We start from the raw sequence: 20,220 nt of genomic DNA on the forward strand, positions 1-20,220 counted from the left end.
TATGTATTATTCTTGTGTTAATTTAGTTAAGAATTTTTTTTATTTATTTTTTTACTAGATTTTGACATGCATTAAACATTTTGAATCTATTTGACTACAATAAAAGTTGAAATGATAGTTCCTCTGAAAATAAAAGCCATTTCCGAGCAAATACATAATCGTCAAGACGGCTGAAAAATATCAAGATATCCTTTTTGTAGCCACATCTAATGTTTGTGGAAATAGCACAGAAATAATTTGTTGCATGAGAACATGCTTTATGTTTCTTCTTATTGGAAAATGAAATGTATTATCCAAAACCACACTTACAGCTGTATGAATTTATTTCAGTTCATTTGAATTCTTCTTTCTTAAACTCATGTCTTTGTCCCTGTGTTGTTTGTCATGTGTTTGTTCCTGTAGAAATATAAGCCGGGCCGATGTGATGATATTCTGAAGTGGAAGCCGCCGAGCCTAAACTCTGTTGATTTCAGACTCAAGATCACCAAAGTTGGCGGGGAGGGGTGAGTCATCATCACTATGGCAACTGCATCCACCGCTCTGAAATCAATAATAAACCTCAGAACGTTCCATACAAACTTCACACAACTCACACGGAGACATTGAGGGCACGTTTGTATTTTTGGAAGCTCAGTGATTTCTCTTGGGTATCTTTATATATGCGTTGATGTGTAGATTATAAAACATTCAGTTCTCACTCACTGGTAGGTGCATCATTAGCAAGTTAAGGGGTATTTTCAGTTAAGCATTAGGGCTATGACAAATGCCAGAAATAATAATATTTTAAATATTACAATATTTGCAAATGTTTTAAATACTTCTTCTTTTGGTCCTCTGTAGTCTTAGTCCACTTTCTATTCACACTGTTATTTTTGTGAACCCAGCCAACATGAATATTATAGTTAATTAATATACATATTTGACTGTACAACACTTAGTCACGGTCCTCCAATCTGATGGGTCAAACGGTGCGTCAAGAGTGTTGATATTTAGCACTGGAACATTTCACTGGTTGTATCACTTTGCTTTTCTGTGTTTGTGGCATTCCACAGGCTGTCAGGCCACATCCGCACTTATCCATTTAAGTTTGTAACCTCCGTTTACATGATCTTTAATATACGTAATGGAGAGAGTCATTTTAAAGAGTTATTTTCAAGTGAGTCGTAAAATAAAGAAAAATTGCAGTGCTTTGCATTCACAATAGCGGTCTTTTGAGACTGTCTTTTTGAGTTAATTTGGAGTTCTCGCATAATGAACTACTGCTGTGAACAGTGAGACTGTTGCACAACTAATGCCAGATCTGTTTTTACCTATTCACTTAAAGCTACACTGTAACTTTTGGCCCTCTAGCGGTTGAAGCATAAAACTGTAAGTTACTTGTGGAGAAACACTGTTTTGGTAATTACATGAGTCGGGCGTTGGCTCTGCTCATCTGTGCAGATGAATCTGATGGTTTGAGGAGTACCTTTGTAACCATGGGTTACAGGTGATCGTCTCATCAGAGCGAATGCCACTAACAACAACAAAACTCGCCCCTCCCCTCAATAAATAAATAATGAAATTAAGAAAAAGAATGGTGGAAACTATTATAACTTAGCTAATATTTATAATATAGTAAATAGACTAATGTTGTAACAGGTTTAGAGATTGGTGTAGTTACCAGTGTAAAGGTAATTATTTTTTTCTATTGTCCTTCCTTGAAAATGAAATCAAGCACTAAACTATTCCAATCCATAATAAACACTATCTTACGAACTACCGTGCTAAGGGAGCTTCCTGGCTAACTATCGGTCCAATAAAATGTCTTACTTGTCGAGCAAGAAAAACTCTGTTTTAAGTCCCTTTAGATCTTGTTGCCACCTCTGAAAAGTCAAGCCGATGTTGTTTGGTGTTTTATTATTATTTACGGCCTCTGTCACTTCCCCTTGCTTGCAAATTCTTTTCGGTCCGAGGTTTCTTTATTTTGAAAATGGGTGATTCCCCAGAGGGTTGCCTTTTTGAATGATCCATGTTCAATGTCGCTCGTATGTTGTGGCTACAAGCTTTCAGTTTCAAACTACTACCACGACTTTCACTGCATATATACACGCGCTGTATAACCGGACATTCTTTTCTTTATTTATGGACATGACATAAACCCACATGGACGAATGACGGCAGTATGCAATTTCCCACCAAATCTGCCCCGACAGCTCTAAAATATAAATCATTATTATAGGCTTGCCTATAATATTATTACCTATAAGATTATTGAATCAGGGAAAAAACATGGTTTGGAAGACGGATTGTTGGTGTACTTGCTCACTAATTACATTTTGTTATTTTCTATCAAAAAATGATTTAATGCTTTAATGCAATATGGCATTGGAATAGAAAGTTCTCAAAAATCATGGTTTTCTCAAATAATTGTGATTCAATCAAATAAGGTGATTTTGTAATAACTGCAACAGGCATAGTTGGTACTTTTGAGACTGTAATATGCACATAAATGTGCTTTGTGTAGCTCATTTCTAAATAAACTAGCTTTAATTGCAGCTTGACATTTCTCTCAGCAGTAATGTAGCACATCTCATTTACACCTCTCTCGAACCATCTGTCCGCTCACTCCAGACTCAAACGAAAGTCTTATCTTTAAAATACAGGCTGCATCCCAGCCAGAGGGAGGGTGGCCTTTCTCTCAGGACTTTCAGCATTTTCAGTCTTTGTTTCCTAATGTGAAAATCTAGGCATTCTTCAGTGTACTTCACAGCATATGAATGAATCTTAGAAAACTTGTCAAGAACAAGTCTAGGTTATATTTCACCCTGAAAATAAAAGAAATAAGAAGTAAATGAAGTTTTAGGACCATTGCATTTTCACATGTTTGTTTTCATGACAATCAAGCACATTTTTGCCTAAATTCTCATGTAATGTGAAAAAAATTCATATGACCCGGGCATGTTAGTCCATTGAATTGAATCTGAGTGACCTGATTATTGTGAGTGCAATCATTTCTTCTGATCACCATTTATGTATTTTACCCAATAGATATTTCCCTTTTAAGCTTTACTCAGTATGTTTCAATATTCCCAAACGATTTTCTTTAAATCGATCAGCCAAAAGTGTCCTGTGGATGTGTTAGATATATATTTTATGAAGGCCATTGGGCACTGCATGTCACTGAAGTATCATAGCATCTGGGCTTTTCTACAGCGGATGTGTCAATGAGCAGCGGAGGTTATTAGTGGCGTTCCTTCCCTGCCAGCAAAGCGAGACAGATGACATCTTCCTCCTCCCACACATCGCTTCTTTATCCCTCTCTACATGCCCTCTTGATTTGCCGAGAGCTTTGAAATGAGATGGGTAAAATAATAAGAGAAACCCCCAAGTGTTCAGCATAGACAACACTGTATGTCGACACTTCTTACAACGAGAGTTATAATGAGAAGACCAAGTTGATTTTTTGCAATTGTTAAAGGAAATCAATTTGTACTTCAAAATTGTGTGCTATGACAACAGATAAACATTTTATTAGTCTCTTCACAACAAACAAGCTGTGCGTGGTGGTAAAAGCAGTCAGAATTCTTTGGGAATATTTTCTCATAACATGAAGGGGAGGTGGAGGGGTTGAAAGTCTTCATGCCCTTTCAGAGTGTTCACCATTGAACTACAAACCCCAAAAGGCATTACAATATAACTTGGTGTATTTACAATTCGAGGGGCGAATTTGTGAAAGAGTTGGCCACTTTAGCGCATTGTGGCTATTTTCAGACTGTTAGTCCAAATCCAATTTGTGTGACCCATCAAAATCTGATTCTAGTAATTGACTGTCCGCCCTGTGTATCGCAACTGATCAGATCCGATTTGTGTGTTCCGTAGCAATCTTCATTTTCTAGCATATCTGCATTGGTTGCTATAGCAATGATGTTGCGTCAGTATGCAAAACAACAACATTGAAGGGAATGACATTTTTAATTGAAATTCAAAATTAGATTTTAGCATATAACGTCAGTGTGTTGCTGGTTTGTAAAAATCGTATTTCATGTGAATTTTTTGCAGTTTAGACTTAATTTGGATATGCACAAAAATCGGATTTGGACTGAAAGTCTGAACATAGCCAATATTTCAATGCAAAAACCTGCGGCTTGTTTACAAACCATCCATATAGTCCATGGTTTTTAAACAGTATAATGGTTCATCACTGCACATATTTACAGTCAATTACTTTTTAGCACAAACACGCCTCCTTTCTGAGCAAATGAGGCTTACTTTAAAATATGTGCTAAAATAACACAGATAGCAAGTGCAGAAAACAACACTATCAACAGTCAGAGTTTATTAGTTAATTCCAAGGTCTGTGTTGTAACATTCAAGTGCAAAAAGCAGCAAAACGTCAGGAATTGAGTTCATAAATATACTCTTGTCTATCTGACACTTTTTTTTACAATTCTAGGCATCGTACAATTACAGACTTATTGATTCTTGCCCTCCTGTTTTTAGAGCCGTGTTACAGATGTAATCAAATAGATACATGAACGGGCTTCTGTTGTTGTTTTTGCCTGGTACTCTATATTCCGAGTCAGGGGAGAGAAAAAAAATGGGCAAAACACAGGACTGCAAGAATAGCCAGAATGGCGTTCAGAGACTGCAACATGAGGTGGGTGGCATTTAGAAGTTAAACTCCACTCAAGTGCTTGTTCCCCATTTCCATTTCTTGAGCTTTGTGGTTATATTGTTATAATGGCCAGGTCAGCAATTTTACATATTAGAAATTCTGGACATTTTTGTTCACTTGGACAAAGACTATCACTGGAGAGGAGATGAGAGTAAAGGCTCTCTGTTTTGTTCAGAGCTAGAAAAGAAGGTTGAAATAGCTGATCAACGGTAAACTGTTTGCGAACATTCAGACACCACCCATGTTTAGAGGAGCATTTAAATATGAGGCACAGATTTAATTTAAACTTAATTTAAAACATTAACAATTGCGACATTGAAACGTGTTATCAATGACTAAATGCGTGATTCTATAAATAGAATCCACATCAAGTAATCAGTAAAAGAAGCTGTTTAGTACAAAGTTTTCCTTAGGGAAAGTCTGCACTGACAAGCTTTTTCAATCCACCTCATAAACTGACATCACAACCATTTTTTTCTTTGATTTAGCTTGAAATGTATTGCTGCCTTAATGTTTAACCAATATGTTTAGTAAATAAGGAGGCCATGATGGATAGAGGCCAATTGGCATCTTTGGACATGATGACAGGGTTACACCTCTACATTTTTTGAGAAACACCCTGGGATTTTTAATGACTACAGACAGACAGGACCTGTCGTCTTATCTGAAAGTTTATGCCTTTTTACAGTATAGGGTCCCCGTCAATTTACTGGGGCATAAGGACCCCCTGCTGGTCTCACTAACAGCTCTGCCAGCAGCAACCTTAGTGTTCCACAAGAGGTCTTCTATACAAATACTGACCAGGCTCAGCTCTGTTTAGCTTCACAGGAAACCAGACAAGAGCTGCAGGGTGATAGCTGTTGACAAGCTGGTATCATCTTTTATTGGCCTCCTTGTTTGGTCATGACTTGTCTTCTTGGTCAGTTATTTATGAATGCATAGTCTGAGACATTGTAGGACAGTATGGTCTCATCTGTTACCAGTCTCAGCTCGAGGATTTTTAATTAAGCAGAGTTTTGGAAGTCTCATGCTGCGTTGCCTTATGGAGAGTGGCGGCAGGGCCTTTCCTTACATAAAGAGACATAAGCGACTGCATAGTGCCCTAGCGGCCACTGGGGAGCCCCTATCACAGGTTTAATATTGACAAATAATTATTTGCAATAAGTGTAGAAAGCATTGTCATCACAGCCCGGCTATATGCATGTCAGTAGTCCGATGGTATCTGTCAAAACTATAAAAAATATTACATACGGTTTGAAGACAGGTCTGAGCCTAAGATCTAGTGTGGCAATTAATATGACAGCTGATTAGTAATGCGGATGATCTGAGTTCAGATCTGTTTTTTCCCCCAAATTCACAATGCTCTCCTTATCCAAGATAGACAATGACTGTATGCCACCGGAAAGTCATTTATTTTCAATAAAAATTAACACAAGTGGTGTAAGTATAATGTCTAAGGGAATTGTGATATCACCAAAAGTAAGTGTTCTTGTCGTAATCTGGAGGCTCAGTGCAGGCAGTGCAGAGAAGGGGTGGCTGAATATGTCCCTTTTCCTGTCTGGGTCGCGTGGGTGGTTGCTTTTTCCAGCGGCTCGGCCTCTAACGGGCTGGTGCACAACGAGGGATTCAACGCTGGTGCACGACAATGAATTACAATTATTATTTATTTTTATACACTATTTACAATCATATTTAATCAAACTACACAATGATTACTCTAAGACTTTATAGATATTACGGTTTCATTTTCTCTTAATGCATGATTTTCTGAAAAGCTGCTTTGAATCGATGTGTGTTGTGAAAAGCACTATACAAATAAAAATGACTTGACTTGAGGGTCATGATGGTGACTCGGTTACCAGTTTCCAGGACCTGAAGAGGCCACTCTCTTTAAAGCCATCCTCAGCATTTAAAGACTACAGAGATGAGGTGTCATTACATACCATTGCTTTACTTACATATCAGGTCCGGCATCAACCATACCTTAATTTGTCATTCATTTCTTAATTATTCATTTGCACAGAATTTAATTAAATACATTTATTAATTTGTGCATGTGATATGTGTGTTTGGTTTGTTTAAAAATTATATAATGAATTTTTTTGTACTTCTAAAGTATACCTGTGCTGGTAAACTACAGTTAATAGTTACGCATTTTTTTTTTTCATTTTATTAGATGTCAGTGATAGATTTTTGAAGACCTCATGAAATGAACTCAGTCGCAATAGGGGCTTTCCAACATTTAATTCTGGTACTCCCCAAGTGGAACTAATTGAAAGGAGACACTTAAAGATGAACTATATACTGAAAGAGACTTTTCCTTCATGCTTTTGCACCTACAACGGGGAAACCTGTGGTGATGTAATCTAGTGTTGACTGGCAGTGAGAGGAGAGAATAGGCGCTCAGCCTATTTTTACCGCGCAGTACAATTTTACATGCACTCATTTTCCTCAATCCGAATAAATTCAATTCGATTGCAGATTCTGAATGTACTGCTTAAATGTCCCCTAAACTTTACAGTCTGATACAGCCTGAGAGATAGCCTGAGGGTTTACATGTGCATTACATGTATTCCGAACAAAACTTCTGCACATGCGAAGAGCGTCAGTCGTTGCATTCTGAAGAAGCTATGAAAGTGGAAATGGCACCAAAATCCATAACTGCCATTTTTGCTTTGTTTAGATATCTAAAAAAAAATATGCCTGAAAAGATTTCTTCTTATGTTACTCACACTACTTGGCAAATGAAGAATTAGACGCAGCATCTAATACCCTGTCTGACTTAACCATGCATTTACCTCATGCCCATTCCTCGTCCAATCTAACCACAGGCATCTCTTGATGCGAGTACGAAGTAAAGACAGGTGGGTGAGAGTTGTTCTTAAGGGAGTTTACAGATGTTTACAAAATAATAGGGACTTTAAGCAACAGCTGCGGACGGGATGCTATGACAAAATCACTAAGCAACAATGACAGTGAAACGGAGCATTTAATCATTAAAAAGAAAAAAATGTAGGCTGTTTAAAATAGCAAGAGATGCTTGCCGTATCAAGTAACTGACTGAAGAAGAGTTTTACTCTTGTACAATATAAATACCCTCTAAAACATAGATATTATTATTAATAGGCTATCAATATTTTGAGTTTTGAGGATTTACTCAAAGGTGGTGTTTAGGCTATTTACTGTGTTCACTTTGCATCATCTCTTATAAAGGGATCCACAATGCTTTGTGACCTGATCATTCAAACCACATTCAGAGGTAGTCAGAAACATGTGACCAGATCACATTTGTAGTGTCAAAGGTAATGTCTTGGTGTGTCCCAGACAACAATGAAGGACCTGCCCATCTGCCAATTAACCACTGCCCTAAAACAAGGGTCTTAAACTTTGCCGGTTAACTGTGGCTTTACAAAAACATGGGGGAAAAACAAGCATCCAACTGAAAAATTTGTTTTTTTTAAACATTTATGGACTGAGTATGTAAGTACTCAGAACACAATCAATCAATCAGCTGTCCATTGTGTCCGATGAAGACATCCTGTGAATCTGTTTCCACTACAAATTTCTGTCTTTGGCGATAGTTTGCCAGCTGTTGAGAGGAATCTGTTTTGCTTTTAGGATTCGTTTGATAGTGTCTTTGTATCGCAGTTTAGGTCTGCCTCTGCTGCGAAACCCTTCTTGAAGTTGTGAGTACAGGATTCATTTGGGTAGTCAGGGATCGTCTTGTCTGTCCATGACCTGTCCATCGCAGATTTCGCTGGGCAAAGAGTTCATACATGTTTGGTATAGTTCCACGTTCAAGGATGGGGTTGTTTGGTATGTGTTGCCACCATTTGATGTTCATTATCTGCCGGAGCTGCCTCATCATGAAAGCATTTAGCTTGTGAGCAGCAGCCCTGTATACAGTCCAGGATTCGGCCCCATAGAGAAATGTTGGGAGCACAATGGCCCGATATACTGTACATTTTGTTCTCATGGTGATTTGTCTGTTCTGCCAGACCCTGTCCTTTAGTCTTCCAAAGGCTGCTGAGGTTTTTGAGTTCCGTAATCCTAGCTTTGCGTTCATTTTGTTATCACAGCAGTGGAGCCGAGGCACCTAAATTGGTGCACCTGCGCATGGTCTTCTCCATCTATCTGAATTTGGCTGCCCGTGTCCTTGGAGCCAGAGGTGCTTGGTACATCATCTCTGTCTTCTTGATAATGATCTTCAGACTGAAAGCTCTGGCTGAACTTGTGAAACGAAAGATGATGTCCTGTGCATCTCTATGAGTATGGGCTGCAAAGGCTGTATCGTCAGCGAACATGAGTTCACATACTACTACTGTCCTGGTTTTTGTTGCTGCTTTGAGCTGATTTCCTTTAAACAAGTCTGCGCCTGTTCTTGTCTGTATGCGCGCACCCTCTTAATAGCCTTTGAAAGCATGGGCCATGACAACAGAGAGATATATCGAAAAGAGTGTCGGGGCGAGCGCACAGCCCTGCTTCACATCATTGTTGACCTCAAATGGGTGTGAGGTCTCTCCCATCTTGTTGACTGAGGCTTTCATTCCAGAGTGTAAGGCAGCGATAAGGTCGTTGAAGTGGTCCGTACAGCCAGCTCTCCGGAGGACTTTCCAGAGAGCCTCTCTATTGACAGTGTTGAAGGCCTTCGAGAAATCCACAAAGACCATGTAAAGTGGCATATTTTGTTCTATACATTTTTTCTGAAAATGCTTGAGGGGAAATATCATGTCTACTGTGCCTCTACCAGAGCGAAAGCCACACTGGGCCTCGGTCAGCAGGGTGTCTGCATATGAGGACAGTCTGTTTAGAAGGACATGCGATATATACCGTGATAATTGCCGCACAATTGTCTATCACTTTTTAAAGATTGTTTGGCATCCTTCCAGTCCTGTGGGACTTTAGCATGGCTCCATGCTTCCTTGATGATGATATAGAGTGCTTCTGTCATTTTTTGTTCTCTATGCTTGATTACTTCGGGGTGGAGTCCATCTGCAGCGGGAGATTTGCCATAACTCAGCATATTGATGGCCTCCAAGACTGCAGGATGCTGTTGATGACATCGGGGCTTATCGAGGCACTTTCATTGATGAGGACGTTGAAATGCTCTGCCCATCTGTTGAGCATATCCCGCTTCTCAATGAGCATCATTTGGTTGTCGCTTGCCAGCATGTGGACAGGGTAGTTAACTCGTGGTCCCCAGAAAGCTCTCATACCTTGGTTAAAAACCTTTTGTGTCATTCCTATCAGCATGCTCCCGAAGCTCTGCTGCTTTAGCTGTCCACCACTGGTTTTTTAGTTCCCTGCTCATTTGTTGGAGTTTCTTGCAGGCATTCCTGTATTTTGTCTTGTTTGAGCGTGTGTTCCGATTCAGAAGATTGACTCAAGCTGTGTTTCTAATGGTTATGAGTGCAGCCAGTTCTTTGTTGTTCTTATCAAACCAGTCTTCGTGTTTCCTGGTGGCAATGGCCAATGTAGTCTTGTATGCTTCGTAGACAGTAGACTTAAAGGCATCCCAGCATGCTTCCATAGATCCAGACGGGACAAATGCTTCGTGAACTTTAGTTTGGTTTTGTTTTCTTCATTTTCTTTCGCACCCTCAGCTTAGTGGTTGACTTGATCAGCATGTGATCAGTGCTGCAGTTTGCACCTCTCATTGCTCTGGTGTCAAGAATGTCAGCCTCGTCGCGCTGGCGAGTGATGATATATGATGCATGTGTTTGTGATAGCTAGCTCAGGTTCCATACAAAGGGAGAGTAGGAGCTCTCCATTCGAGTTGGTTTGGCCACATCCAAATTTTCCTAAGACCTTCGGCCAGGTGGTGTAATTTTGACCTACTCGAGCATTGAAGAGTTAGGTATGCTTCTTATTGTTTGGCTGAGCTGGTAATAGAATCCGCTGATGGATTCTTGGCTGTTGGTCATTGTCGGGGCATAGATGGCTATTAGTGTACAATATCGGCTGTTGGTTAGAGGCAATCTCATCGTGATTGTTCTGTCATTAACTGGTTTCGGCTCCTCTGTCAGTCTTGGCACAAGGTTATTTCTGACAGCCAGGGCCACTCAAGACTTAGTCCTGTCTCCAGCGGGCTTGCCACTCCAGAAGATGGTGTATCCAGCCTCCTCTCAGATGCTGCCAGTCTCAGAAAATCTGACCTCGCTGAGTGCTGCCATGTCAATTTTGTATTTAGCAAGTTTGTGCAATATGATTGCACTTCTGTGTTCTGGTCTTTCACTGTCTTGTCTTGTTACTTAAGTTGTAAGTTGGGTGGACCTTTTTATCCTGGGCGATGTCCTGCCAGTATGGGTATTTATTGGAGTTCATTATTCATAGGCTTGTAGACAAGACTTTAAGGATACACTGATTTTTTTTCCAATTGTCAGAGTAGCCCTCTCCAACACTGGTTGCATATTGATGTGGCAAGGGAATCCAGGACAAGATCAGCAGTGCAGTGGTCGCAGTGACTGGCCGGAAGAGCTGCGGAGTTCACGAGCACGACTGTCCTTACATGTTGTCTCTTGGCCTGGCTTTTCTGTCGATGTTCCATCCCATAGCCTTATGTTTCCACACCTGACCAACAAGGCAGTGGGGGTTTCTTATGGCCCTGAGTGGGAGGATTAGTGGGTGCTCGACCTTGCCCAAGGGTATCCCACAGGTTAGCAGAGGGAATGATTGCCTTACTTTCCTTTCACAGTGAGTACTACGCCACCACTCGACTGAGTATATAAGTACTCAGAATACACAGAGTATATTCAGTTAGTCTGATATCAACATACAGTGACACATTTGAAGTTCAGTTAAAACAGTTACTCAATTAAAATAACAATGACCCCTTAAATAACAATCACTAGACTTGAGGTATCAAGTGTATATTGGGGGGTGCAGAGTCAGTGTTTGTTCTGTAAGCGAGCATTAATGCCTTATACTGGATGCAAGCAACCATTGGCAACCAGTGCTGTTCTTGGGCTTGTTGAAGACAAAACGTGCTGGCGCATTCTAGATTAACTGAAGATGTTTTTACTGTACATGCATTAAATGCTGCCAGAAGAGCATTTCAGTAATCCAGTCTAGATATAACAAGAGCCAGTACAAGGAGTTGTGTAGCATGCTCAGATAGGAAGGGTCTAATCTTCTTAATGTGTAAACAGGGGAAAGGGAAATTAGTTACAGTAATGTGTAAAGCAAGATTATTATTGTATTATCGTTGTTACATTTTTTGCAAAAGTTCAAAAGCTAAACAAAATAAAATGCAAACAAAAACTTACAATTACAGAGAAATGACTTTGTATTTTCAGTCAAATACAATTAGTTGTATGTATGAAAAGAAAAATAACTTTACATTTTCAAAGCTATAAAAACCTGCTGTAAACAATTAGCCAAATTTTTATTTTTTTTATTTGACTAAAAGCTGTTAATCTGGATTTTAAAGGGCTGAAACAAGCACACAGACAGAAGAAGCCTATCCACACACTTCCAGTAACAGAGGCTAAAAACAGTCATTGTATGTGGGTAAATCAGTCCTCCACCATGCTCCCAATATACAGCGCCATTTGCTTGAGTGGCAGGGTGGTCTTTACCATGGTGTCAGGGTTTGGATCCGGTCTCCTCCCCTGTGATTTAGCACTATTCTGGATGCTAGCACATTTTAGTGGGCGTGTAAGTGTGAGCAGCTGTGACCATTACTGAATGCTGATGATGCAGTACTCTATAGTCTGTTTGTTAGGATATACAAAAGAAATATTCACAGTTGACACATTCATTTATTTTTGCCACTTTCCAAATTAAGGCACAAATAAAATAAAAAAAAAGTGAATTCTTATAAATATTGCTAGTTTTAACCTCCTCCCAAACCTCCTGTGCTCGACAATCAATATTTTATGAAGGTTAAGCATGTCCTTTCACTGTACATTTGTAAATGAAGAGCAGAAAAATGACTTCACTCATAAGTACCTTCATATCTATAAAACTATTTAATGCCTGCCCGAATTATATAATGTTACCCACATCTATACTGATATCTAACTTAGTATAAAGCTCTTTGGGTCTTTTGTATTTGGGAACTTCATGCTGACTGTGAAGCCTTCAAGGCATTTATTATAAAGCCAAGATAATTGCATGGCAGTATTTTAGGAGAGCTGCTATTATTCTGTTGTCCTGTGAAATATCACAATGCTGCTCTTGTCCGGATGTGAAATTTAAATTGGATCTTTATTTTGGCAATTTTTTTGCAGACTGATTCCTCAGACTGTGGGGCTTCTGTACGTGGGCGGACATGACGTGCCCTTTGCACAAATGAAGGTAAGTCAAACATAGAATGTGTCTCTGATAATGTCTTGTGTCAGCATGATCCAACATTCACTGCAAACAGACACTGCTAAAGATAGTCATGTCGAATTATTTTACTGATGGGCTTTTAATTAATTGAGGGAGACAGGTGACTCATCTTACATTCACACATTATGTTCTATATTTTTATTAATTTAATCTACAGATGTACATAACAATGTTACATTTAGCAGTGCTTATTATAGCCACAAAACCATGAAAGAGTTGACATTCAAAATTAACAGCGCAAACCAAACCAGAAACTCAACTCAGACCTAGATTGAGTCAATAAGCCTGTATGCTAGTTATGTGTAAAGAATACGGCTGGGGCGTGAGTAGCTCAGCGAGAATTGATGCTGACTACCTCCATTAGAGTCGCGAGGTCGAATCCAGGGTTTGCTGAGTGACTCCAGCCAGGTCTCCTAAGCAACTGGAGGGTAGAGTCACGTGGGGTAATCTCCTTGTGGTCGTGATTGGTGATTCTCGCTCTCAATGGGGTGTGTGGTAAGTTGTGCATCGATCACGTAGAGTAGCATGAGCCTCCAAATGCTGGGAGTCTCCACGGTGTTATGCACAACGAGCCACATGAAAATATGCACAGATTGACTGTCTCAGAAGCAGAGGCAAGACTTGTCCTCCACCACCTGGATTGAGGTGAGTAACCATGCCACCACAAGGATCTACCAAGTAGTGGGAATTGGACACCAAATTGGGAGAAAAGGGGATAAACAAATCAAATAAATAAAAAAAAGAAACACAGCTGTACAGTGGGACATTTTTGCTGGCATTTGCGCTTAAATTATAACGTGCTAACAGAAATTTTAACCCATTCACACGTGTGTTAAGTATCGTTTCTAGCACTTAGAAATCCCACAAATGGCATTTATTAACAGTGTTGCAACAAGGGAACAAAATTAGTCTGATGCCTACTTTGCTATTGTGCAATCTCAAGCGTTTTCAGGGTCAATGTAATGTTTCCTCTGCACTGCGTGCTGTTCGTTCGGCCACGCTCAAAATCAGCGAACAACAAGAGCAATAGAAACTGAGCCCTGGACAAGGAGCCCTACAACAGATGGTATGACCCCCACAGAGCCCTGATCTCAACATTATTGAGTCCGTTTGGGATTACATGACAAGACAGAAGCAATTGAGTCTAAATAGATAGAAGAACTGTGGCAAGTTCTGCAAGAAGCTTGGAACATCCTATCTGACAACATCCAAGAAAAACTGTGTCCTGGTGTACCTTAGAGAATTGGTACTGTTTTCAAAGCAGAGGTTGTAACACTAAATATTAATGTAGGTTTTTTATGTTTACTGGACCTTGTATGACTTTAATTGATAAAAGGAAACTATTTAGGGTGTGTGCGCATGTGTAGTGTGTGTGTGTATATATATATATATATATATATACACACACACTTTATTCAGATGCTGCTGAGGTGAATTACTTGGGTTGCACAGCATGATTTTCAGTGACTAGCCATAAACGCAATGTTTTAAGACAGCGTGTCAAGTTAAATGTGGTTATTCCAAAATTGATAAAATTCATTCTTTTCTATAAACAATACCCCATAATGACAACGTGAAAGAAGTTTGTTTGAAATCTTTGCATATTTATTAAAAATAAAAAATGAAAAAAAATCACATGTACATAAGTATTCACAGCCTTTGCCATGACACTCAAAATTGAGCTCAGGTGCATCCTGTTTTCACTGATAATCCTTGAGATGTTTCTACAACTTTTTTTTTTTTTTTTTTTTTAATCTTTATTTAATAAGAAATACAATTTACAGACCCAAATCTACAGAGACACAGCATGCGTATACATTCATCCTCACATTCATACCCCAACAACATACATGAGAAAAGGTTATAATAAACATAGAATATTATTCCATTTTTTGTTATATTCATCTAATTTATTGTTACTTTCTGCTATTATCTTTTCTAAAAGAAGATGCGACCTTATAACATTCTTAAAGTAACCTAAACACAAGCATGATGATACTTTTGTTTTAAAAATAAACACTTTCCCCATTAATAAAATGGTATTTATCACAAGCAAACTACCTGTAAAAAGACCAAGTACAATAGTTTGAGGTGTTATGGTAAATTCCATTCTAGCCGTCTTTAACCAAACTTGGACACTTGACCAGAATTTATATACTACTGGGCAAAAGTAAAATAAATGCCATAGGTCTTCCTCTTCTTCCTCACAAAATCTGCAATATGGATTATTTTCAATGTGATATAAATATAAATTTTTTTTAGTTGCAATTATCTTGTAAAAATTTTTTAGTTGGAATATTCTTGAATATGAATCTACAGTAGTGTTATAAATTGATCTAAAATACTCTTTCCATGGAATTGATACATTAATTTCATTTTCCCAGTACTGACAGACCCTGTGAGGAAAAAGTGCAAATCCTGCAGAATATAAATTCCAATTGTAAATTATTTTATTTATTTTTATATTATGTAACCATTTCCAGCATCGTACTTTTGGGAGACAAACCAATTGCTTGTGTTTATTTTGTATTTTTTGTTTCCAGCCAATTGGAATTGCTGAAACAATCTGATTGTATCGATACAAATCCAAACATTCATTAAATTGTATTGAGAAATCATAAAATGAAATAATGTGACCAGATGTATCCAAAAAGTCATTCACAAAGATTAAACCATTTTGAATACATATATTCCACAAAAGTGGTTGGTCTCCTATAGTAATTTCAGAGTTCATCCATAATAGCTGATTCTGCATGTCATCTGGAGTATCAGGAGGATGGTACTGGAAATTCAACCATTTTTTAAGTACGTCTTTAAAAAAAGGAGAAAGTTCTTTTAATTGATTCTGAAATATTTCTTTGATATGTAATGATTTTAGTTGAAAAAAAGGAAATAAATCCGAACCAAAGAAATAAAAAAAATGTATATAATCTTTTACTGGTAAGCCATTGTCTGTGATTATATATTTTATTAACCCAAGAAGCCTTTATCGAACTATTCATTGCTTGAAAATTTTTTAGATTTAGTCCACCATTTTCATATGAATTGTATAAATATTGTCTCTTAATTTTATCTGGTTTACTATTCCATAAAAATTTAAAAATATTTTGTTCAAAGCATTTAACAAAGGATGTGTCAGGAGTTGGAAGGGTCGTTATTAAATAAACAAATTGGGGGATTACCAATGAGTTAATCAATGTGACCCTACCTTGTAATGTAAGTGAACTACTCCTCCATGGCTGTAAAATTCTATCTACTTTTTGCATTTTTTTATCATAGTTATATTTGACAATATTTTTGAAATTGTCTGGTATGTGAATACCTAAAATATCTACAGAGCCATTTGTCCATCTAATAGGGGCCGAACAACTTAACTTAAAATCTGTTCCATTTATAGTCCCTATTCTCAATATATGGCACTTCTCAAAATTTGGTTTCAAACCTGATATTTTAGAAAACATATTTAGATCTGTAATCAAGGCTTCCAAAGTAGATTGTTTTGGTTGTATAAAAAGGTTGCATCATCAGCATACATTGTAAGTTTTGTCTCTATGCCATTCGGCTTCAAACCTATGATCTCTATATTCTTTCTAATTTTAATTGCTAATATTTCAATACATATCAGGAACAGATATGGTGACAACGGACACCCCTGACGAACCCCTTGTGTTAGGGGAAATCCTGTAGATAAATGCCCATTATTTATAACTCTACTGATGGTGTGTTTGTAGAGCGTTTCTAACCATTTGATAAAGTTCTCTCCAAAATTAAAATAACGAAGACATTTCTTAATAAACTCCCATCTAACTTTATCAAAGGCCTTTTCAAAATCCGCTATAAATAATAATCCTGGCTGTTGAATATCTTTATAAAAATCTACAGTGTCAAGTATCTGTCTCAAATTGTCACCAATAAATCTTCCTTTTATAAACCCTACTTGCTCATTCCCTATAATACAATCAATTCCTTTTTTCATTCTTAATGCAATGCATTTGGAAAGAATTTTAGTATCACAACAAAGCAAGGTCAAAGGCCTCCAATTTCTTAAATACATAGGATCTTTAAATTTACCATCTGGATTTTGCTTTAACAGTAATGATATAACTCCTTCTCTTTGGGAATTAGATAATGTTCCTTTCTGAAATGAATAATTAAATGAGTTCAACAAAGGTTTCTTTCGTTTGTATGAGCTCATTTTAATTGTATGTCCTCTGAAAGAGCATTTAAAAGCTTCCCAAATATTGTGTGGATTTGAAGAATTTTCATTATTCTCAAAAAATTCTTTGATGAATTTTTTCGTTGTCGATGTTTCTACAACTTGATTGGAGTCCACCTGTGGTAAATTCAGTTGATTGGACATGATTTGGAAAGGCACACACCTGTCTATATAAGGTCCCGCAGTTAACAGTGCATGTCAGAGCACAAACCAAGCCATGAAGTCCAAGGAATTGTCTGTGGACCTCCGAGACAGGATTGTATCGAGGCACAAATCTGGGGAAGGGTACAGAAACATTTCTGCAGCGTTGAAGGTCCCAATGAGCACAGTGGCCTCCATCATCCATAAATGGAAGTAGTTTGGAACCACCAGGACTCTTCCTAGAGCTGGCCGCCTGGCCAAACTGAGCGATCGGGGAGATGGGCCTTTGTCAGGGACAGAGCTCCAGCATTTCTCTGTGGAGAGAGGAGAACCTTCCAGAAGAACAACCATCTCTGCAGCACTCCACCAATCAGGCTTGTATGGTAGAGTGGCCAGACGGAAGCCACTCCTCGGTAAAAGGCAAATGACAGCCCGCCTGGAAACCAGGCACCGCTCATCACCTGGCCAATACCATCCCTACAGTGAATCATGTGGTGGCAGCAGTCTAGTCAGGATGGAGGGAAATATGAATGCAGCAGTGTACAGAGACTGAAAACCTTCTCCAGTGCACTCTGGACCTCAGACTGGGGCAAAGGTTCATCTTCCAACAGGACAACGACCCTAAGCCCACAGCCAAGATAACAAAGGAGTGGCTACGGGACAACTCTGTGAATGTCCTTGAGTGGCCCAGCCAGAGCCCAGACTTCAACCTGATTGAACATCTCTGGAGAGATCTGAAAATGTCTGTGCACCGACACTCACCATTCAACCTGATGGAGCTTGAGAGGTCCTACAAAGAAGAATGGGTGAAACTGCCCAAAAATAGGTGTGCCAAGCTTGTAGCATCATACACAAAAAGACTTGAGGCTGTAATTGGTGCCAAAGGTGCTTCAACAAAGTATTAAGCAAAGGCTGTGAATACTTATGTGCATGTGATTTTTTTTTTTTATAAATTTTGAGGAAAATAATGAATTTAATCAATTTTGGGATAAGGCTGTAACATAATATAATGTGGAAAAAGTGTTGTGAATACTTTCCGGATGCACTGTATACAGAGTGTCCTCAACTTCGAATTAGCTTTGTTTAAACGAGATGGCTTAGGTAGGGGAAACTGAGTGTATCATGGCTGCTGTGATAGCACACATCGCTCTTATCCTGCGCGAGTGCTCCGAGTGGTATTTTAAAGCTCCTTGGCTCTGAGTGAGAAGGAAATATCTGAGGTAAACTTTAGGAGAGTTATAACTGTACTTTTATAATTCATCATAATTTATTTTACATTATATATTATTAGAATTTTACATATTATATATTTCACTCCCATCTACTGAGGTACATCAACTAGGGAATTAACATTACTTGCATTTGAAAGTTTTTTCTAAATCTGTTTCCATTGAAGTAAAGAATTATGGTTGTGAGTGCCAATGAAGTATACACCTCTTGCATCCTCCAAATTCAAAGGCTACATTTGGACTGTCCTACTCAGTTTTCTGAAATGAGACGTGTATGCACCTGACAAATGTGACCTACAGAGTATGCAGCCTTCAAAACGGGACAGCCAAAGTGAAAGGATATTTTGTGCTGCCTTTGTGGTTTGGTGAAGCAGGGGCTGAGGCTGTGCTAACTGCCACCTGCTGACTGAGAAACGCAAAAACATAAAGGTGGTACTTCAAGCTTGAATTGCTCCTATGGTAGGAAAACTTCTTATTATGGAAATTATGTGCAGGTCAGGGGGCATGATGAATTGCATAAAAAAAATGTATGTGTTATTTTTTTAATATCACTAATCGCACTTAATTAACTACTTAAATCAATGGCCTAAATACATATCATCAGCTCACTAAATTTCTTTATCAGCATCAGCCATTGAAAAACCCACATTGGTTAACCACTACCGGTATTCATTATTGTTTGTCTCGTTTTTTTACCGTATCACCATTGCAAACTAATAAGGTGTTTGTCAGGCTTTGGCACATAATTAATTGGATTTGGCTGTGTTAGGCACCTTGTGGTGTTTGTAAATGTCTGCCAGATCTTCAGTAGAGTGACTGGGGAGTCATGACGGTTTGATCCAGAGCTAGCAGGAGCGTTGTGTTCCATGCCAGACGAAAGCCCAACAACAGCCCTGGATCTCTGCCATGTTTGTGCTTGTGTGGTTTGCTCAAAGCGTGTGCAAGCCATCTTTTGCCCGCCTTCTCTATTATATTTTGCCCTTTCCCAATCTATCCAGTTAGGAAAGGCCAATACAGCTATAAAATGATGCAACTCGGAGTATTGGGAGGGATCACAAAACTACTTTAATTATGCACTCTTTAGACACTAAATGACAAAGTAAAAAGTGCATTGAAAAGATTGAGATATTCACCATGTTGCTTAATTTCATATTGCAAATTAAAATAATTGTAAAATAATGATTACAAAAAATAGCTGAGAAACGCTGACTGAGAACTCGGACCAAACAGTTCAAGTTTAAGGGCCAGTAAAATGTGTTCCTCGTGGTTAAATTGTACTTGTTTTACAACACTCGAGTGAATTATTGTCGTTAATAGTGAAAGGTCCATAACATTTGGATCATAGAACAATGCTCATGACCTCAGATGTAGTATGTCTGGGAATGTATTTATGCAACACACCGGCATACCTAAAGAACATACTTTATTAACAGAGAAAGTAAGTTCTTCATCTAATGCATCACAAACTCTGAAAGTACAAGAATGCATACACCGTTAATGTACCACACCCCCAAATGTCAGTTAATTGTTGGAATATTGTCCTATTGTGTGTGTGTGTGTGTGTGTGTGTGTGTGTGTGTGTGTGTGTGTGTGTGTGTGTGTGTGTGTGTGTGTGTGTGTGTGTGTGTGTGTGTGTCCGTGCGTGA

The 20,220-nt window shown here is 38.5% G+C and overlaps 1 protein-coding gene across 1 annotated transcript in view; it reads left to right on the forward strand.

The window, feature by feature from the left end:
- Positions 1–20,220, forward strand: part of LOC127624152 (mRNA-capping enzyme-like) — a 128,617-nt gene that overhangs the window by 104,544 nt on the left and 3,853 nt on the right. The window contains exons 13-14 of the mRNA XM_052098835.1: positions 403–503; positions 12,886–12,952. Of these exons, the coding sequence (XP_051954795.1) occupies positions 403–503; positions 12,886–12,952 (168 nt within the window). The remainder of the gene's footprint in view (positions 1–402; positions 504–12,885; positions 12,953–20,220) is intronic.

The sequence above is a fragment of the Xyrauchen texanus genome, chromosome 30, assembly GCF_025860055.1.
Source record: "Xyrauchen texanus isolate HMW12.3.18 chromosome 30, RBS_HiC_50CHRs, whole genome shotgun sequence".
Taxonomy (NCBI): Eukaryota; Metazoa; Chordata; class Actinopteri; order Cypriniformes; family Catostomidae; genus Xyrauchen; species Xyrauchen texanus.